The sequence below is a fragment of the Melanerpes formicivorus genome, unplaced genomic scaffold, assembly GCF_026170545.1.
Source record: "Melanerpes formicivorus ecotype bairdi unplaced genomic scaffold, bMelFor1.0.p_v2 SCAF_21, whole genome shotgun sequence".
NCBI lineage: Eukaryota > Metazoa > Chordata > Aves > Piciformes > Picidae > Melanerpes > Melanerpes formicivorus.
This window is the reverse complement of record NW_027142373.1, coordinates 9,128,752-9,151,605: the sequence shown is the minus strand read 5'-3', so window position 1 is coordinate 9,151,605 and position 22,854 is coordinate 9,128,752. Positions and strand designations below refer to the sequence as shown.

At 41.9% G+C, this 22,854-nt stretch overlaps 1 protein-coding gene across 7 annotated transcripts in view; it reads right to left on the bottom strand.

Annotated features, from left to right (window-relative positions):
• TNRC6C (trinucleotide repeat containing adaptor 6C) overlaps positions 1–22,854 on the bottom strand; it is a 339,338-nt gene that overhangs the window by 59,655 nt on the left and 256,829 nt on the right. For all 7 annotated transcript variants that reach the window (XM_068151425.1, XM_068151424.1, XM_068151426.1 and 4 more), the window contains 2 exons: positions 21,691–21,790; positions 20,741–20,762 (listed from right to left, as the gene is read on the bottom strand). In XM_068151425.1, the coding sequence (XP_068007526.1) occupies positions 20,741–20,762; positions 21,691–21,753 (85 nt within the window). In that variant the 5' untranslated portion in view covers positions 21,754–21,790. The remainder of the gene's footprint in view (positions 1–20,740; positions 20,763–21,690; positions 21,791–22,854) is intronic.

Sequence of the window (22,854 nt, the reverse complement as noted above, 5' to 3'; positions counted from 1 at the left end):
TACCAAAATTTGGCCAGGATTGACCAGGAATTTCTAATGCTAAATGGGGACATCGAGACAGAAATACAAGCCAATCTCATAAAACTCATTTCCTTATGAAACTAAGCCCAAAATATACCCAGAAAATTTATTTACTAGAGTATTCTTCCCTAGTTTTACCTAAGTGCAGACTCATCATTTAAGAGACACTATTTTTGCAGAGGTTAATATTGATAGATTCTTTTATCAACAAAGAAAAGAGAACAGAAATCTTTGGGGGGAAATTAACAGGAATTAAGAGGAAAAAGTAAATGCATTATAGCTTCATAAATCATGGAACAATGGAGGAATTTTAATATTTGAATGAATGCATTTTAAACAGATACTGCCTCACTTCCTGACGGCAAAAAGATCCAACAGCCCTATGGTGCAAAGGTCTGGCATCTATTCACATGCACTGGGAGAAGAGGCAAACAGGACCTCTCCAAATCACTAACACAGAAGTTTGTGACCTGCCTTCCATTTGTCCTTGTGCCTTCTCAGGTAATTCCGCATTCTTTCCACATACTTTCCTACTCACACACATTGTTTCCTCTTGTCTCTGCTCCCCAGCATCCTGCCAGGACATGCATCTTTCAAATTCGTCTTAATAAAACCCGCTATTGTCCTCACTTGTCCTCAGCATTCTGCCTCTTTACACAGCACCTCCCAGCCTAACCTCTGCTTCTGTAAACTGAGCTGCAAGGAGCTTCTGAGATTTCTTACTACACCTGCTTTATCAGATACATTAGGGCTAGCCATGCCTGCCTTGAATCTGCTCCTTGTTAGCACTTACAATCTTATTCTCATCTTCTGCTTTTCTTCCTAATTCATTTAATGACAGCTGTTACCCTTGTAAACTGTCGGCCTTATGCAAAGCTCTGAAACAGAGAAGCATTCAGGACTTCATTTGCCTCCTGCCTCTCTGTATTTTGACTCTCAAACCTTATATCCACAAATCCACCTGATCCCTAACTCCCAACCTGACACTCTTTTGTTCCTCCCTCCACTCAAACCCAGCCATCTGCTTCAGTTCAAACAAACTCTGCCGGTTTTCTGCCATTTGCCACGGGTGTCCCACAGTCCAAAGCTCTCTATACATCTTAGCTTCGCAATGGTTTCTGATAGGAAATTCTTACTTGATATTGTCATAAGCAAATTGGGGAAATGTGAGCTAAATGCAAAATTGGTTGAAATCTTCTCTGGGAGAATCTAATGGTTTGCTGTCAAAACAGAAGTATGTTTCAGAATAGATTCCATGGGGACTTGATCCAAGCCTATGCTCTTCATTATTTTCGTTAACAACTGGATGATGGACTAGAGAATATCCTTATTAAATCTGCAAATGACATCAAGCCAGGGAGAAAGAAGATGGGGGTGATCAGATTGCTGAGAGATAGGATCGGAACTCAGCAATGATAAACTGGAGATGTGGTGTGAAAGAAGTGACTGCAATTCAATAAGGAAAGTCATGTTATTAGGCAGGAAGAATTAAATGCAGAAGGCCTATCGACTCACCACAGCAGCTCTGCAGGCAAAAATGCAATGTCTTAGCAGATCACAAACCAAACAGAAGTAAGAAGATCAGGCGGTTGTAAGACGACAAGTGTTGTAATGGAATAAATACCCAGCTATGAGGCTCAAAATAACACTTGTACTTTGGTCTGGCATCTTAAAAGCCTTCATTAAAGCACTGCCCAAGCCCACAGCTGACCACCCCTCTTCAATAAGAGCTGGACCACCTGGAAGGAGTACAAAGGAAACAGGAATCTGGAAACACAAACTACCATAGCAGATAAGAGTATCTAGAAGACACTGAGTACACAGAGTGTGTGTGTGTGGGGGGAAATACAAAAGAAGAAGAAATCATTTACTCCATCCCACAGTGAATAAGACAAGACCTGCTGAGTTTAAATAGCAACCAGGGAGATTAAGATTTAAATTTCTAACAATAAGGATGATTAAGGATTATCTGCAGACATGATACAGGTTTGGTGATCTTGTCTCAGGGAAAGAGGATGGAAGGGACGACATCTCAAGAATCTTTCCAGTACTATTTTCTGCAATCCAACACGTAAAACGGAGCTCCAAGTCCATCGCACTCAATTCTCTCACTTGCCTCAGCCACAGTAAGGATGTAATTTTTTTTGCAGGTTGATAATCACAGCTCTTTCTCCAGCTCCTGCTGGTTTTTACCAAGTTCAAGGTTGGCCTTTCTCCATCAGCTCCACTTGTCTGGACCCTCTCCGTTTTGCTCTTGACTGACATTAACTTAAAACTGTGTCAGTACGGAGTGATATTTTTATCCCTCCAACACAAACACATCTGCAATCTCTGTAAGCCTTTCACAGCCCACCCTGCTGTAGAACTCCTGTGCAGTAAACCGACCTAGCCCAGCTCTACTGACACAACCCTATATTCCCAAATCTAACTTTTCCCCCAAGAACTGGAGATGCTCCTGATACAAACAGACCCTTGCAGACTTCAGCATTCGGATACTGGATTTTGCTTCCCTTTCTTGAACAGCATCTACATTTCTCTCTTTCAGATTTGTCAGCACAGAGGGTGCCAAATACTTCTTTTTGAGATGAATATTTATTTTGGGTTGTATGATTCAGTATGCATTTTTAAAAGTTTTCTTCCATCTCATTCCACATTAACCCAGTTGGTTTCCCATGCAGCAGTCTTGTGAGAACACTTAGGCTTTTAACAGCTTCTGCTGTTTTCCTTGCTGCTTTCCTCCATGTTAGCACTGATTACAATTTTAATTTTAAATTCACAATTAATTAGCTGTGCCATTAAAAATGGTACAGCTAATTAGGTTGATAGGTTGTCATCAACAATAGATTGATAATCCAAAGCAAGTATGATGCTCTTTCACTGCAAGTCAAACTCTCTCCTATTTACGGAGGGCTCTGACTGCACGCCCATAGGTTTATCAGGGCCAAACTGACGGACAGAAAATGCACTGAATACATCAGGCCTCACACTAAAAAGTCCAAGCTATGAATCAAGATTCTGGGCAAGGGAACAGTTAAATTAGCACAGCTACATTCCTTCAGGATGTGAACTGATAACAGATGGTAACTCTCAAGACTTAACAATTCGTCTGGTTTCTTTCAAGCAATGGTTCTGCAATTTACAGGCGATGTGAAGCTGCGTTTGTGAATCAGTGTAACTCAAACACCCCTACTAATCATGTACAACACTACACACAGGCTTGTCCAAACACACACCCATTGTGAAGCACTGACAACTAAATGAATAAATACATCTTGCTAGAAGCTGGTCTCCTGACTCCCTTTGTCCTGAAGCTTCTGACACTTCAGCACAGGCATGTTTCATTTAACGTCATCACACATTTCACTTTGAATTCAGCCTCCTGTAAACTCAATTCCCACCTCCAAAGCATGACAAGATACTGCCATCAGAAAGTCAAGTTGCTCATTAAAAAGGGAAAATAATGAAGCTATTAGAAGTTTTTAATGACTCCTGTTAATAACATTAAGAAGCAACAGCATTAAGAACTGTCTAAAAAGGACAGAAGAGGGATAAAAGCCATTGCTGACATGAATTGGCTTGTGCAAGAAGATGCTGCTGTTCAATGAAGTGAGAGCGCACCTCTGAGAGAAGAGAGGCATTGCTCAGATAGCTTTCAGAAACAGCTGCAGAGCTGTCTCAGGTTTCTCATTTAAGATTTTCCTATAAAGCGAGTTCAGTCCTCTTGCGTTCTTTCCCAGAATATTTAGAACATCTAAACCCCACCAACTAATCTTATTAAGGCCCACCAGGCAAACACACACTAAATTCTAGCCCAACCAACAGGATGAGAGTCTCACAAAGACACAATCTCACCACCCTGGTTAACACAGTAAAGGGTTATACCATTTTATGTATCAGCAGCTTGTCACTGGCACAGCCTCACTCCTTCACCTCTGCTCTCACCCTCCAAACCCTTCCTAAGTGCAGCTCCAGACAATGCAACCCTATCAGTAACTAGACAATAAGAGAGTAAGAGAAGACAGGAAACAGCTTAAGGTACACAATGCAAGCAGTATCATCACTACAAGGGGGGAAATCCAAGCACATAATAACAGCTTAAATAACTTCATACAGAGTCACATAAGAAGCCTGGAAAGAAGCAGGAATTGAATCCTTGAACGTTAAGCTGTGTGCATTTAATCTCATCAACGTTTACCACTCCGTTTTCATATGTAAAGGAATTTTCTAAAGACAAATTTACCAATGGTGCTAAGTCATCACACCAGCAATACTTTTCCTCAACAGGTCACTTGCAGGTGAAGACTGAACAGTAAATACCCGTTACAGTAGAAATCCACTCATTGTTAAACCATTCACACAACCAGATAAATATGAAAACTCACAGGAATTCCTCTGCTCCTAAGTAACTGACTCGCTGTCAGGACAGTCTCAGTGTCAGTTTACTGTAAACAGGAGCTCCTTGACCACTGATGCATCTACAGGTCACAGTCCACATGAACAGGCCTTGAGATTTGTTTAAAACCACACTGAAAGCAGGGCAATCTGGTGGGTCATCACCTCACAGATCAATGTGTGGGGTTTATATTTAAGTAAGCTGAGGCAAAAATCCTATTACAAACAAACCCATGCTTTAGAAAGTGATTAATGCCTGTACTGTGTCAAACTGCTGTTAGAATCAGCCCTTTGGCAGCAGAATCTGTTCAGAGCACAGAGGATCCAGCTTGCCCCATACAGCTGATACAGTCTGAAGAGGCGCTGCGGGCAGCTCTTGAGCTGGGACTTGCAGAGAAGTGAACCATACTGTAAATGCCTCATTCTGAACGCAGAAGCAGCTGGGTGCTCAGAGGTACCTCATGCAGCCATCATTTCTTTCTTGGAGAAATCTGTCCAGCTGCAGCAGAGAGCACACCTAGAACATACGTGGTGCACCCACAGTCTGTGCATGAAGCGTTCCTGGAGTCTCAGGGTGTCCCAGAGTACAGTCAGTGCTAGCATCCCATCCAGGACACAGCATTCATGCAGTATCAAGCACAACCTCTTTTTCCACTTTGAGCTGGAAAGAAGGAAGGCTCCTGTTTTTCTGGAAGGTCTCTTTCTCTGGTCTGGCAATTGCCAGTGTGTATTTATTATGGATCAATATCTTACCACGGGGATAGAGAGATCAATGTGTCCAGGACACATCAGCCCTACCGGGTGTGCAGGCAGCCCACACGTGTGCTGAAGATCAATACCCTGGGGCTGCCTTAGGCCTGTGAAGCATTCCAACAGGAACTGGGATCAAATCCACCCCAGGACTAACAGAGCCTGGGCACACGAGATTTACTGTACACACCCACACATCTGTGTTCTGGAAACCAGAAACACCGCTTCTGCAATTATGTTATTTATGTTTTGGGGGTGGGTGCAGGGGGAGCAGGTTGCCCTTGCTATTTAACTGCTTTCAGACATTTCCAGGAAAGCATGGTGTCGACTGCTTGCAGATTACAAGTCTGCTGAGGAGATACTAACTATAATTTTCACTGACACTGGCTGTGCTGCTGAAATCATGGGACTATGCATACATGTCAAATTGACTAGAGCCTTGTACAAACACAAAGCCTTGGCTCTACTGTCATGTACATTTATGGTACCAAATGAATATTTTATGTGCAATACTAAAATAGTAACAATTTTGTCAGCAACCAGCAAAAGGGCCTCTGTAATTTTGGCATAAGCCTTCCAGCTCACATTGTAGTTCAAAAGAAAGCTTAAGTGCATGTTTATACTACAGTCCCAAACATAGCACACCGAGATATCTGAGCTATCGTTTCAAATCAGTCAGCATTAATAACTGAAACAGTGCCAACAGAGCTCAGCATGGACCAGCTCCTCTCCTCCCCAGCACCATGGTTATAATCCAAGTCTCAGGTAGCATCAGCCAGAGAAACCATGAAAGCTGAACCTGAAGTATTTTAGCCTTAAATTTCAAATTTAACACAATTGAGAATCAGTGTTTTCAGCAAGTAGGTTCTTAAAAACACACAGAACACCAGAAGGAGATTGTTACCACTTTAAGAGAGTGTACCTACAAATAGTCACAGATTTTTCTATTTAGACAACTCTTTGGGGTTCTACACCCTATTGTGCATGCAGTTCCCAGGACAAGCAGTCCTATGGAAATGGCACCCATTTGCCTTCAGAAATGTACAGCAGAGAAACATCTGAAGGTCAAAAATAAGAATGATCCCTGAGTTAGATAAATCTACTTAAATTAAAGTCATGCTCCAGAGGAAAAACAAAACCCAAAAACTAGTTGACCACAACTTAAGTGTGCACACTGATCTAGAAAGGGGAAAGAAAGATCACTAAACTTGAAGGAGAGGTACACTAAAAAGAAGAGACACTGAACTTGAAGCTTGAGGAAGGCAGATTTAGACTGGCCATTAGGAAGAACTTCTTTACAGGGAAGGTGGTGAGACACTGGAACAGGTTGCCCAGGCAGGTTGGGGATGCCCCCTTCCTGGAGGTGGTTCAAGGCCAGACTGAATGAGGCCTTGAGCAACCTGGGCTAGTGGAAGGCGTCCCTGGTCATGGCAGGGGGGTTGGAACTAGATGACTTTCCAACCTAAACCGTTCTGTGAACCTGACAGGGTGCTGGGCCATCTCATTTAAACTGCACTACAACCAGGTGATCCTTTGGGTCCCTTTCCAGCTGACATACTATGATTCTATGAACTCAGAATTTCTATTTCTATGATTTCACTTTTTGTGATACTCCCTCTTACATCTGAACATGAACATTTACTGTGCATGCTTTCCTCAACGAGTTTCCCAAACACAGCCTCTTTCACTGGAAGTTTTTTTTCCTTTGAGGAGTTCAGCTACCTGAGAGTAAACCCTGGAGAATCTGAAGGGCGGGGGGGGGGGGGGGGGGGGGAAATCTCCATTTCAGATTCAACACAGAGTCTGAGGCAAAGTCTTCATTAATTCAGTTTAAGCTGAACAGATTTTTTATGTCTCCAGCGCTATCGTGCATTAATGCCACATATGAAAAACAGGGTTTAAATTATTCAGAAGCATGAGGAAAGCAGTTCCTGCAGTTTCCAGGCCTCCTCCTTTTTCAGATTCATCGGGAAATTTTCCTACTAAATAAAAGCAAGCTAAAAAAAAATCTGCCTGGGATTCTGCAATCACTTCGCTGCAGCTAAGACGAAGCCAACAAAAATAAAGCTTGATTCAATTTGTTGAACAGAGCCTGACAGAAAACCCCTTTTGTGAGAAGGCTCCAGCCGCAGCAGGTCTGCTAATGACCGAGCATTCCTCAGGAAGCTTTGCACTGCTCCTTGCGATGCAGCCTTGGCATCGCTGAAGATTTAAGCCACCGACTTCACTGAAAAGACCCCAACTGGAGAAAAGCAGGGAGCAGAGAGGATCCATCTGTCAGTGTTTACAGCCTGGCAGCAGCGGTGTCACCGTGCAACGCGGGGCTGGTGTATTTGTTGTTTTAGATGACAGCTCTGGTTGATCAGGCTGTCACCATAGCAACTTTCACTAAGAACTCACAATGCACCCAAACGAACTCTGAGCTAAATTAACTTATTGCATGTCACCAGTGAGAAATGACTGTTCAGAGGTAATTTTCTGTACTAATATGTAATAGAGTTAACTCTCTAAATTGAATTAAATTAATTAAATGCCACTCCCAGTAAATCAGATTCTATTACACGAATGTTAAAAGAAATTAAAGATGTTTTAATAAAGATTACTAATAATAACTTAGTATTATTACTTCATTTTAATTCAAAAATTCTGCTCAGTTTATTTTAGACACATGTCTTCCCCCCCCCACTAGGAAGTAATACCTAATCATTCCACATACATAACACACATTTACTTCACATGGATGTGCTTAGACTCACCCAAAAGAAGCAACACCAGCATTTTAAGGATGGTTCATCTAGCTTGGTTCGATACATCACACCTTGTGTCTCACACACACACTTAAACTCTAGGTAAATTGACACATCTTCAATGATTGAGTCTAGTTTCTACAGAGCTTCATTTCTGCTTTCTCCAGGGGAAGGGGGAAGAAAGATTTTTGGCAGTAAATCTGAGTAGAAAGAAGGAAGAAAATACCATGCCTGTTGAGGCAGGTCGCAAAAATAACAGCTCTTTAATGGCTTTACAGATCTACTTAATAATATATTATTAACTTCGTTTTTTAAAGTAGTTTCTTGCACATTAGAGCAGGATGGTCAGCTGAGAGGGAAATCTAAGATGCCCCTAGTTCCCAGTGTGAAAAAAGGGCAAGTTCTAATTATCAACTAATGGTATTAATGCTGCCGTGATGACCCCGACTTTATCTTTAACTCTTATTAAAAGTCTTGCCAAGATACTTCAGGCAAAAATGAGCCCTATCTAACATCTTTCAGAACTACAAACCACATTATTACTCTACTTTTCACACACACTCTGTTCAGGCACAAGAAAGCAGCTATTAACAGCAGGGGGAGCACGTGGTATTGTCATATCTGCCACTGGACATGGCGGTGACAGTGACGTCAGCCCAAGCACCAGCTTCAGTTCGAGTTCTGTTAAAACACCCACAGGAAAGTCAATAATTTCATTAGAAGAATACAGTAGAAGTAGGTGTTTTAAAACATTTTCTCAGCATCAACTCAAAAACCAGGCACAAAAAGAAACGTGAAAAGCAAGGGTGAAGCAAAGCAGCACCAACGTAAAGGAGCTGAACAAGGTCAGGTTACAACATCCCATCTGCATGCCAGGTAGCAGTAAACTGTGATTATGGTTTATTGTTACTGTCTAAGGTGTCACCCAGAAATTTTAAGTTAGATTTTTTTTTTCCCCCCTTAAGTCTTAGCAAGTGTAAGGCAGCAAATCAAGGTCTTCATATTTGAAAAGGTATTTTGGTATTCAAGGACCAAACTCAGGAAAGACTGTGTGGGCTCATGGAACTGGCTTAGTTCTCCTAACACTCCATAAAAATCAATCTGAACAGACAGGACACAGTATACCATCAAGAGATAGGAGAATACCTTATCTAAGATACAAGTAATTTAGTGTTTTGGAATCTTTATCACATTTTCAAATTGCATTTGATAAAAGCATGGCTCTTATACTTCCAAAACTCTCCAGAGTTTTAGTTCTGTATCAATAAACAAAACCATCTTCGTTCTCTACTTGCCTTCTCTTTATTTTTCAGAAGAAAACAATCATCTACAGGTGAAATTCTGAAAGATTTCCTTTTTTGTCATGCTTTCTCTCACCATAACAGAAGCTCTTCTTCAATGTGGAGAGACTTTCAGGGCAGAAGTCTCTTTGTTGAAGTGGGAGTGACTTAATGAGCTTCCCAGTGAGATCTAAGCACTTAGAAACACAGTCTTTGCAGCTACTCAAACAAAAAGACCAACCACAAACTCTGCAATGGAATTTAGAAGAAGGACCTTTTCCCAGGCACCATGAAAACAAACCAAAGCTGTAATATTAGAAACCAAAAAGCCATCTCTTTGAAAAAGCTTTTCTGAATAAGCCAGGAAATTATCCCAAATGACCACAGTGAGAAACAAAGTTTTCCAGTACAAGCCTCATTTACCTACAGTAAGAGCACAGAAACTTGACCTGGCTGAGAGCTCAGCTGCCTGTTGTGCTGGAAAAGCGGAGGGTACAGTAGCAAGAAGTGGTCAGGAGCTAAAAGGTCACCTTATAGCAAGTTTAGTGTACAATACAGAGGAAATGTCACAAATGTCTTGGACAGAGCTACAGACAGGCTGTGCACACTAAAAAGTAGATCACAACAGTAAGGCAAAAGCGATTTCTGAGAAGTACAGTGAAGGAAAAGCAAGGCGGAGCCCCAGGTTCTGGAGTCTGCTGGTCGTCACAGGACAAAAAGCAGTGATGAACATGGGCCCACAGTCTGGTTAACTCTTTCTGGGATGGAAGAGCTAAACAACTGAGATGGCTGAAGACAACCTCCCAGTTAATTTCCTGCTGTGAGTGTTGGACAAGGTAAGAAATAACTATATGACAAGGAACAAAATGAAATCATTCCTCTTGAAAGATGGCAGATAGCAAGATATGAATTATGATGGAGCCCCTGTCTGCCTATTTCACTCTGAAGATTTTCCACTTGTTGAGGAGAGAGTCACTGCTCAGATGCCAGAGCAAATGGAAGGGAAGGACCTCCCTCTTATGTACATCAGAACAGAATTGAAAACACAGCAGGACAGCCTCCCACCTCCAGCACAGTCAGGAAGTTTGCTCACCATTTATCAATCAGACCTAAAAACCACTGCAGCAGAAACCCTTGGGAAAGTAACAGTTAGATGTATACCTCAGAGACCTGCAGAGACAAAATCATGAGCCATCAGAAAGAAGAGAGAGGAGAAACTGTTAAGAAGAAAATCCACATTGTCAATTCAAGATCCTTATAGAATTAGGGAAGAGGGCATCTGAAATCTAGGAGGCTTCTTAAAGCAAGCTGAGTTCAGGGACAGCCAATGAATGAGAAGGATAAGCAGCAGCACTGTGAGGAAACAGAACTGGACAATGGAGTGAGCCTGAAAGGCATCAAAAATAAGCCTTAGATTTTACTTGTAAACAGCAGTAGTGAGGTTATAGTTGCAGAGGTTAACTCAGGGGTTACTTACTAATCCTCCAATTACAGATGCTGCATTTAGAAAATAATTCTGGACTAACTGGAAGTGCTTCTAAAGAGAAGAAACATAAATTATCATGGTTTGAAAAACAGCTTGAAAACACTAGCATGAGGGAAAACTGAATGGGCTGTTAAGTAAAAAAGAAGATACACAAAGAGGCCCCTGCAGAGGAGGGGAAAGATCTGCTCTCTACATACTGAGCAAATCAACCAAGGAAGAAGAGGCTTAAGTTACAGGAAGGACTGTTCAGGCTGAGTACGAAGACCACTATTCAACAATAAACAAAACTGCTTTCAAGAACATCTGTTGGGCTCATCTAACAGTGGGGAGGTGGAGAAGACAATCCCTTCTTGCTCATCTAAAGGGATGTAACTAGCCTTAGGATTCCAAGACTTCAATGTGGCATTTGAATTTTTAATGGAGTTGAGGACTTGTCAGTTCTGGAGCTCAGTAACTCAGGTGCTTCAAAACAAAAGTTTGTAAGAGCCTGTCTGGCCTTGGAAAGGTGAAAGGTCCAGCTCCATAAAGACTGCTGGAAAAATAAAAGACAGCAGAAGCAGCCAAATTGGCAATGATGTCAGAAACATTAACAGCATCCTGAAAACAGGAGGACAGATCTTCAGGAAACTCTGTGATAAGACAGGGGAGAGCTACTTCTGTTAGCATGGGAAGGGGTAACCAACAGCTTGTCTTGAGTTCAGTTGCTCCCCTTGGGCAAACAGTAATAAAAGTTGCTGACATGCTCAGGGCAGCTGAGGAGTTTCCAAAGCATTTAGTGGCGCTATTAAACACAGGTCCCACAAGACTGCTTAGCATGAGCCACTGCTGCCATGCCACAAAGCTAGGGCAGGATGCCTAAAAAGAAAATCACCTCCTCTCATGGTGATCTTGGACCTACAATCAACCTCATGAGTAACCACCTCTTAGCATGCTAATGCACACAGCACTGCCTAAACCAGTTCAGGAAGAACCTGAATGATGAGATGCACGATGCAAACCCAACCAGAATGCCATGGAGCATTTACCACTGTGAGCTGGTTAAACAGATATTTTAAGTAGTCCTGTAGGATTTGTAAAGTATGGGCTACCACCTTCAACAATTCAGGAAAAGCATTAAAATAAGCTAGCAAAACACAGGGAAGTCAAAAGGCAGCCTAGGTTCTCACAGTAGAGGAATGTCAACACCAGACAGTCAACAGGAGAACACATGGTCCCCCAGGCCAAAAGCTTTACACAGTGTAAAAGAATCAAAACACATTTTCATTCCCTTTGTTTTCCCAAGATAACTCTTTGCAGCATTTGTAGAGTAACTACCCCAGGAGCATGTACTAGTGTTACAGTTCAAAGCCGGTTTCATCCTTCCCAAGAAAGGATCAAGCCACATCAGAAAACTGTCATAGATCTCAGTACTCTCTGTATCATTTCCTGATGAACCTCTCCAAGCTTATGGTTTGCAGCCCTTGTAGATAGAACAGAACAGAATAAACCAGGTTGGAAGAGACCTTCAAGATCATTGTGTCCAACCTCGCATCCAACACCACCTAATCAACTAAACCATGACACCAAGCACCCCATCAAGTCTCCTCCTGAACACCTCCAGTGATGGCGACTCCACCACCTCCTCGGGCAGCCCATTCCAATGGGCAATCACTCTCTCTGTGTAGAACTTCCTCCTAACCTCCAGCCTAAACTTCCCCTGGTGCAGCCTGAGACTGTGTCCTCTTGTTCTGGTGCTGGTTGCCTGGGAGAAGAGACCAACCTCTGCCTGTCTACAACCTGCCTTCAGGGAGTTGTAGAGAGCAATGAGTTCACCCCTGAGTCTCCTCTTCTCCAGGCTAAGCAACCCCAGCTCCCTCAGTCTCTCCTCATAGGGCTTGTGCTCCAAACCCCTCACCAACTTTGTTGCCCTTCTCTGGACACGCTCCAGCAAGTCAACATCTTTCCTAAACTGAGGGGCCCAGAACTGGACGCAGGACTCAGGCCTAACCAGTGCAGCATACAGGGGTTACATCTGTATGCAATGCAAGCCTCCCTCAGGCAGTAAGATGATAATCTAATAATGGAAAGTGGTCAGCAGGTACGACAAAGGTGAGAGGCTTTCATGGAGAAGGCACCCCAAGCAGCCAACAGAGCTTCCCACAGAAGAATGGCCTAAGCAAGACAGTCCTCAATGCAGACAAGAAACTGCCTTCATGTACATGTTTCTTCAAAAGAAGGGCAAAATGGATGACAGACTTCAGAAAGCAAAGTGAGAACCACACTGACAGAATAGGTGAGCTGTGCTATATAGCTCTACATTTCTGACTCTGCTGAGTGGGTAAGAAAGCTCAGAGGTGCAGGGTGGGTGTTGTGTCTCTCACTCTCAGTGGATACAGAACAGTGGTGGCAATGTTAAAATTGTCTCTAGTACTGGGGCATGTATGCCTTGATGGACGAGTATCAAGACAGCATTCCATTTGTAACTGGGAAATGATTATTTAATAAGCAGACCAGTGGAAGAGCAGAATATAAGTCTGTGTCTGAGCTGCTGTGATGCCGGAGTGCAGCAGTTTGACCATTTGACAGCCTTCAAGTTTAAATATGCTGCATGAGGCAATGCCCAGGACTGCAAAAGGGCCCTATCACAGGGTGTGAAAGCACAGGCTGTGGGCAGAGAAATGACCATAAACCAGATCTGTCTGATCAAAACCAGTGCTACTAGCATTGCATGGCTGTCTTCAAATTGACATTCTAGAATATGAAGCTGTCAACAACTGTGCTGGGAATTGGTTTTTGTTTTTCAGAAAGCAAGGCAGGGATTTATCTGAGAGGCACTACCACCAAGGGGCATCCTGACAATTGGCTCTGGATGAGAAAAGCCAAACTGGTGTTATCCAATTTGTTCTTATTCTCTCTTCACTGAGTACTCTTGTAGAGATAATGTCCCAGGCTTGAAATTTGTTTGACACTGGACAATGTAAAGAGACATGTGATGAAAGCATGTAGTCCTACAGGGTTTCAGCCCTTACAACATTTAGAGCATTTGAAAAATACTTTCAATCAACCGCGTCTCATGTCTGAAAGCTCTCATTTTCACCCCACTTGAAAACTAAATATATACAGGTCAGGCTGCAACCATCCTCAATCTGATAAGCCCAGATCATTTCCTAATTGAGGAGACAGAAAAGGCAACCACACAGAAGACTAGAGCAATATTCTGTCTGTGTCTTATAAGCACACGTCTAAATTTGCATGGGGGCAAACTACAAGCAGCTACCTCGAAGGAGGATAAAAACTACCTCTGAGGATTATTGGGAATATCAAAGATCTGACTTGAGCCCTTGCCTACTTTGCTATTCCCAGCCAAGGAAGCTGCAAAGCTCACAAGGCAGCCACTGCACAGCCCTCGAGGTGCTTACTGAAGCACTAAGATGAAGAGGCACCTCTAGCAACTACACTGAAGCACTCTGCATCTCTTCAGGAGGCAACTGCCTTGTAGCACATTAGGAAGAATATCTCCCATGGTTTCTGGTTTCTTTTCAAATAACCCTAGAGTTTTGTGTTTGTTTATCTATAAGAGATAAAGGTTTTTGCTAACAACCTGTACTGATTGCTTTGGTGCCTCGCTGTCTGAAAAGTGTGTGTTGGAAAGCAAAAGAGTTTACAGCCTCACAAGAGCTACAGAAGACTTAAACATTCAGAACAGTCAATCCTTGGTTGCAGGGCTCAGAGTGTCCAGCTTTCACAAGCCCTCCCTTCTACAAAAAGACACCCATTTTCAATGCCATAACTACCTCTAGTTGGACAGCTCTGACTAGCAAAACAGCAAGACCCACCCAGAAAATGCTCACAAAGCTAAACACAACTTGTAAAGATTATCCATAAACTTACTTGCAATATTAAAACTTTCTCCTTCACTTCCTAATGGAATGTTGGAGTAAGATACTCCTAACGTTGCTTACACTTGTGAAAGCAAAAGGTGTGTTAAATAGCACTGAACTACTACCACCAGAAAGTCCAGACAGCTTGCCACCTGAAATAATAAGCAGGAATACAAAGTTTTTCAGTGTGCTAGTCATCACCAAGCCTCCCAAAGCTCATTCTTCTTGCTTTGTCCCCTTGAATATGCAAATTTCTTCTCCTGTTTACTTTGATCTTTTTGTGTTTTCTACTCCCTTTCACTCATTACTATGGCAGGGACTCTACAAATGATCTTCATACTCTGTTCTTTGCAGATTGAAAAGTCATAATTACTTCTCTATCAGAGAAGTGATAAGCTATAAGCCAGTCAGCTATAAGTAGAACAAATTCATGTTTGTTTAAGGACACTCACAACAGCAAAACAAGACCATGATAACGTTTATCAGAAAGAAAACAGCCGCGTGTTGTAAAGCTGTAACGTATGGCACTGGGTTATCATTAGGTTATCAAATGGCTGCATATTAAGGTCCAATTGAAGAACTTACTACAGAGCTGCCCCTCCTTCTGCAATGATGATTTATGGCACATTTTGTCACCACAATGTTGAGCAGCTCAGTGCAAACACAGCACTTAGCTAACAAGATGGCATAGGCAGATATTCAAGCATAAGCTATAAATACTCCAATGAGTCAGAGGTCGCAAGTCTGTTGCAAATCACACCTGGTTTGTAGGCTGAAACACATTTCCTAATCTTAGGTTAAAAACCTCTGCTGGTTCCTACAGTATGACACAAACTGGAAAAACTCAAACCCTTTTTGTGTTACACACTATGTGAATTCCACTCTAGAAAGTTTAGTTCTACTCTAGAAATTCTAGTTCTCTACAATGTTTTCTCTTCTTTCTCTAGCAAGTTTTGCTTCCTTTTTTCCTATGGAACTACTATTGAACATCAATAACATCTACCACAGTCAGAAGGAGCACATTATCAGTGTACACAAAACTGGGCTTTTGTATGAATAAAACTGAGTTTAGGTTACAGGGAGGCAATTCACACCCAAACCAGTACAAGCAGAGAAAAATCTCAGTGGCCTATTTGAGCAGGGTAAGTAAACAATCAATTTAAACCTATGCAACACTTTACATGGCTGACTTGGAAATGAACATAGGTGGTTTTCAAGAAAGGTATGTCACTACTACTGCCACAACAGGGAACAGGATCTCAGATCTTTCCATTCTTTACACTTTCTAACTCCCATTTATGGTAGTTGACCACCTTCTTCCAGATAAAGCATACAGTAGTGGTCATAGTAAAAAGGGTTGTACAAATCTTAAAAGGCACCTGAAGAAAGCATGCCAGCATTTGTGACGCCACAAATGGTCCATCAAGCAACCACATATTGTGAAATATTTTCTCTTAAGTAAGATGTATTAAAGTGTCTACCTTGGTAGGATAATCTCAGTTTGCAGACAACCTTCCTGACTCTGCAGGTTGCACATTAAAATCCTCATACAGCGAACAGTCCCCAGACACCTGGCACAGACAAATGGGGGGAGGAGAAAGCTCCAGAAACAGACCACAGCAGAAGGGAATGAATGCTGCTTAGCTCAGCCCCACTGTACCACTCTAACAGTGCTGGACAGGCTGCTGAAGCCTGGGGTTATCACAGTTACTCCAGGTCCTGCAGCCCTGCTCTATCCCCTAGGCAGTGAGCTGAATTTCCCATTCTTCCTTGGAAAACATCTCTCTTCCTGGTCCCACACCATGAGCATGCTAAAGACAGACCTACAAGGATTGCCAAGTTGAAAGAGGCAGAGACTGAGCATCTCTCTGCTTCGGGTAAGAAGATACTTTCCAGACTAACATTTCTAATCAAATATTTACCAAAATCTTTTCTCTGCTAAACTAAAAAGTGATGTACACTTAACTCTTTACTTCTGTGTTTGCAGATTTAACACTTCTCTTCGTTGTAGGTGATGCTGGAGCACCGGATGCTTTGCCCTTCCGTTACCGTGGTGGACGTCTGAGTACCAAAGCATTGAGTCTATTTTATACCAGCACTGCAACTTCATTTTAGACAAAGTGCATAGAATTCAGCTGGGATGAAAATAAAGCAGCCAAGGACCTGATCACCTGTGTTCTGACTAAACCTGCAGCAGGATGGCTAAATGAAAAGAAAGCTTTTGGCCTCAATAGCATTTATCACAAGCAGAGCTCTCTTCAAAGTCCCCTGCAGTTATTAAGTAAAAGCCATTTACCATACCAGTGACTATTTACCATACAGTACAAAACTCTTACTGGTAGTTACAGCTGAATGTTTTCATTACAAAAGCCTTTATACACCAAGTTTCTTTATCAAGTGCCTATAAACTGGCAAGAATTTACACACTTAAAATCAACACTAATGGGCTGTGCTCAACAGTCCCAGTCTCCAAAAATTACCATAAAAGAACAGTAAGGTGGAAGCACAATGCCCAGCATGCAATAAAAACATGTTCATTTCCCACCTCATCTAATTCTGCAGTGCTCCTCTCCAGTTGAACAGGAAGACTACTTTCATTTGTTTTCAAGTAATTGAGAAACATTTCAGCTACTTATCAGCTCTTCAATCTTTTTTCCTTTCACACATTCCCTAGAATTGTTGCCAACAGGGTATTTATAAAAGATTCAGCCTAACAAAAGGACTCTGGCAAACAATGTTGCAGGGGAAAAAAAATAATTAGAAACTGAAGAAGCTGTTCTGTAGAGAAGACTGAAAGAGTTGGATCCTTGCTTAAACAGAAAGGGAAAAAAAAAAAATCATTTAAGTTGTTTAAATAGAGAGCAGAGCTGTGTAAGGGCACACTTCCTACCCCTGCACCAGTAACTCCAGCAGCAGCCACATACCTTTCCTCTATTGGTGGAAATGCTTGTTTATTTTGGAAGGGTTTTGTGCTCCACATCACAAATGGAAACATTCAGCTTGCTCTGAGGCCTCAGAGCAATATTTAACTGACAACATACCATATACACACACCCACAGGAAACCTCTTTCCTCCTCAGGAGTTTCTCTTTCCTGAGGCCTCACCAGCAACTCCACACACAACAGCCAGTGTCCTGTTAGAGTGAATTATAGCTACACATAAACACAGCACCAGCCAATTACTGGCTAGGACAGTATCTCCACATTTTCCACCATGCTGGAGAAAGAAATTAACATCTTAATATTAACTAAAAAGCCTAAAAAGCACCTTGATCACACATAGGTTCCTAGTACAGAACAAGCTAATCGAACAGGCAAACTTTTCCTGCTGCTTATCAAGCATCACCCTTTGGCCCATCCTAGATACTCCTTCAAAAATGCTGCTGAGAGCAAACTAGAAATGGTATAAACACGTTGTCTGCAATCAGCTGAAAAACAGAAGCTGAAAATTCTTCCCATAGCCCATCTCCAGCTGCACAATTTGATTTCTCCAACAGGACCCAAACATTGTAAGGATTCTCCACTGAATCATAAACCAAGAGTTCTGCTAGGAATGAAGCCAAGGTTTAGTGGTCATGAGGTGTTAGGGGACAGGTTGGGCTTGATGATCTTTGAGGTAGTTTCCAACCTTATTGATTCTATGATTTATCTCTCATTGCTGTAGCAACTCAGCTGCAGAACTGAAGGACACATACACAAAATGAAACACTAAGTGACCACAGACAGCTGCATTAACTCAGTTATTGAGATCTTACCTACCCAAATCTGGCGATAGGAACATTCTGCAAAAGGTTCCATTCCAGCCCAGTTTTAATCTTTGAGGTAATACTGCCATGCAGTACCTGCTGCAGCCACTCTGCCCAGTTTTACTGTGGCAATCCTGTCTTTACAATTAATTTAATTGCTGTGTCCCAGATATGGAATAAATTAACTGAAGTCAATGATAATCCCTGTGTTGCCTTTTAGTTCTAGTAGCTTTTGTCAGTCAACCTTGAAAATGTATCAAAATAAAACACTTGGTGCAGAACTGTGTGGAAGTTCAGCATCAACTTCAGCTATTCTATGAAAAAGTTCTGCCAGTTTTTTCCTCTCATGAATTTAGAATTAGTATTGTCTGTATTTTAAGACATCCCTGCTGCCTCTCATAAGCTTGTGCTCAGCCCTCCTAAAGATAAGTGTAAAAGAATAGTATCATAAAATGGGGGGGGGGAATTACATTCCCACAGACCAACCTTAAAAGCACCTCACAGTTGCCCACCAAAGGACATGAAAAGGAAGATCATCCCAGCAAACAACATGAAAAGGAAAATCATCCATATGACTGCAAACGACCATGATCCCTTGCACTGAACACACACAGGAGAGGTATGGTCCCTCTGCAGGCCAGGTCAGCGCCTTCTAGTAAAGCCTAACTACAAAAACATGCATAACTGCTTCTGGCAGATCACAGAATCACAAACTGGTTTGGGTTGGAAGGGATCCTTTAATGGTCATACAGTCAACCCCCCTGCTGTAAGCAGATGAATCAAAATCCAGAACTGCCTAATCTGTATCATGACTAACTGCATTTGCTGTTGTCTTCTTCCCAATTCATATTTACAGCAGTAGCAAAAGATGTTGAAACAGAAAGATAAGGTGGGAGGGGGCAAGCAGCAAACAGATGGAGAAAGACAGTCCCTCCATTTGAAAGAAACAACCTAAAAACCCGGAGCTACTGCCATGCTACTTTTAAAACCTTAAACCCGACATTTTCAAGGAATGAAAAACAAAGCTGTAACAACAAAGGCAGAAATAATAACATCCCACAGAGAAAAGCAAAGGCTCTGTGTTTCAATATTAACAGAAGTAAGAGCCACTGCATCAGCTTGTGAAAATGAACTTAGTTACTTTGACAGCAAAACACATCTGCCACTGAAATATGATATTAAAAAGTTATTATCATCCGTTCTACAACAGTGAAACCTTTTCATGCAGCAATGAGCTGATAGAGAACAAACATGTAATACTATGGAAACAGAAATGTTCTGCTTAGATAGAAATTGCTCTGCTGTATCTTAATTCCAAGGGTTGGTTTTTTTTCCATGTACTTCAAGATTTTAAGGGGCATAGCTACCTCTGCTGCTCTACTGTTGCAGACCTTACAGGGCAGATGTGACAGAACTTAAGAGTGGTATTTACTGATTTCAGTTTGTACCTAAGAAAAATTTGGAAAGGAAGGGACAGAGCTTCAGTAAATACTTTGTTATGTAGTTCATTCTGTAGAATTCAGTATTACTGAAGCAATGCTTAATTTCTGCTGTATGAATCCATCATAAGTGTTTGAAACATAAGTTGTTTTGTCAACCCCATATGTTACGCTTGGCTCTTCTCTAGCTCCCAGTCTTTGGGAATCTGGGAATCTCTACTTGCTGTCTGCCACCTAATTACCCACCAATAAATAACTGTGCATATTAATTCCTTCAGAACTGCTCCACAGGCCTCAGTTCTGTGTGGTACCATAAAAGTCAAAGGACAGGCTAGATAAATTAACCATTAGCCAACAGCTGCAGGGGAGAGGCATTACTCCAACTCTCTTCCTCATCCTTTTAGGCCACACCTTCAGGAACAGGTCTAGGGCACCCAGGAGTTCACTGCCCCAAAAAGGATAGTGCCTTGCTTATCTCTGCTGCCTCCTGAACCATGCTGCTAAGCAGCTCAATTCACTTACCAAGCAGAAAACCCACACAGGAAGAGGAAAAAGGCAGTGGGGGAAATAGCTTTCTCCTATGTTCAATGACACTGTGTTTACTCACTAAATTGAGTTTTAACTGTGCAAGAAAGGGAAGAGACTTACCTTTTTTGGTGGCAAACAGTTGCCTTTCAAATAGATAAATAACTGCTAACAACTAAATGGAAAACTACATCTGTCTTGACATGAGACAAAAAAAGATGATCTATGCTGTGTTGTACTTCCCAGAAATTTAATCCATATATTCTTGTCCAAAAGCTGCTACATGCTACCCAGCAAGATAAACAAAGAAAAACCCTGTGCTGAGAATCCCACATTGAGTCAACTCCTCCAACAAAGCGACAAGAACAGAACTACCCTTGTGAAATATGCTCTCTCCATTAAAAACACCACAAAGAACACAAAGTGAGCCCATTTTTAAGAAACAAGCACAGGGAAAACATCAAATGCTTCACAAAGAAAAAATGTGAATTTACCTTTGGTTTTTTGTTCAGCAGCCTGAAAAGAAGAGAAGAGGAAAACAAATCAACTACTTGTCAATATTCAAAATGATACCTAATAATTACAGGGCTGCAAGGCCTAACTTTCTGTAGAAACTGCTTACATAAATCAGGCTTCAGCTGCAGTTAAGGGTTGGGGAATGTTAGTTTCACTCCATGCATTAGGAATAGAAGCATGGCTACTCTTGTCTGAAGGCAAAAGCAGATGCCAAAGAGGCTGTATAAAACATAGAAGGCAGTGTGACAGCACCCCCATCTACCCACCCTGCCTTCTGTCACTTGTGAGGTTCAGAGGCCTCCTGAACCAGTGTTTATGGCATTTTTAACAGCCAACAGAATTAACTCCTGTGAATTGGTCCAGTACCCCTCTGAACCCACACACATTACTGAAGTGACACATTAACTGCACATTTTATGAAGACTCCTCTTTTTTTTTGTCTCTTTGCAATCAACCCAATTCTGGGCTTTTCATGACACCAAATTTTTACAGTGGAAAAGACAGCAATCAGTTGTGCCCTGGCTTAACACAGCCTGCTCTCACAAGCCATATCCTAAGGGATGGTTAAGATGAAAACTGTGTAATCCAGAAAGAGGCAGAAGGCAATGTGCAGTGGCCTGGCAACCCAGTCCCTGCAGTATCAGTTGAGACTCATCCAGCTCACTTTGCATTGAGGCCGAGCAGGAATGCTCACGTGGCGGGGCTGTGGGAGCAGTAACCCAACATCAGGAGATGGTGAGCAGCTTGGGGAGCGCTAATGAACTGTCACAACTGCTTTTGCAGAGGTTCTCTGACTGCAGCCTCCCTGGAAGTCGACAAGATTGCTCACTTGTGTCAGAATTACTCACAGAAAGAACGGCTCCAGGATCACCACCTGCACCTCACACACAAAAGTGAATAATCATTGAAATCAGGAACATGAACAAACCTTTTTCTGAGCACCTTCCTTCTTTTTCTTTTCTTCCTGCTTTTTCTTTTTCTTTTCTTCCATCAAATGTTCCTCTTCTTGTGTTTCTTGTTCTTTCTCCCTGACAAGAATAAAGATTGGGAAGAGCTTTTCACTCAGAGGAACTTTATCTAGGAAGGTAAGTAACCCACACGTATATTGCTGACTTTCTACAGCTCCTCTCTGAAAAAGCTGCTCTGAATGCTGTAATCGAAGCATTTAAAACCCCCCACCTGTTCAGAACCTGAACCCAATGACAAATAAAGCAATGAAAACTCAGAAAGAATAGGTTTACTTTGGAGCCTCTTTCCACAATCTAACCCACTGCTTAGTATTAGCACGTTCTAGGGAAAGAAAGTTTAAAACTCAGAAGGGAAAATGAGAAAGAAAAAAAAACCAAAGACAATTACTACAGGTTCTGCTGGCTGTCAGCAGCTGATTCACAATGTACCTTAAAGATCAGGAGCAAGCACATTATTTTCCAAATGGTGCTCTGGTTTTGATCAAACACATGCTGTAGTCATTTCTCGAGGAGTTGTAAACAATTTCCATGTTGTTCTCAAAGAGCTGTAAGCTAAGGGCCAGATTAATTCCAATCACTGCATTTTGTGCTCAGCCTAGAAATTCCAGCTGAAGAATTTGCATGAACACAAAACCACCCTGCTCCAATAGCATCTGGGTTAAAATTTAACCTGAGTTGTTCTAAATCAAGAAGAAACATCTATGTGAACCTCACCGTCTATGCTTTGTCCACCACCATAACTAATGGTTGTAACAATGAACCTCCTCAACCTCCTTCCAAATAAATACCAATGCTAATAATTCATTTACTTCTCTATTTTACCTTCCTTGACAGCTCTTCAGGTCTTGATACTATTTCAGCCTTACAGACCTTCCAAGTGGGCTCAAACCGTTACTGTTATCATTATGTTTGATGTGTTCCAATTATTCCCTGAGATCACTTTTAGACTCATTATTGTTTTACACTTAACTTGCCCAAGCCCACATTTCCCCTCCCCCCCCATTATTGCTTTACATTTAACTTGCCCAAGCCCACATTTCCCTTCCCCTCCCCCCCCCCCCTTTTTTTAGTTTGGATTTTGTTGTTGTTGTTGTTAAAAAAGGTCTTTTCAGTTGTAAGTGTCT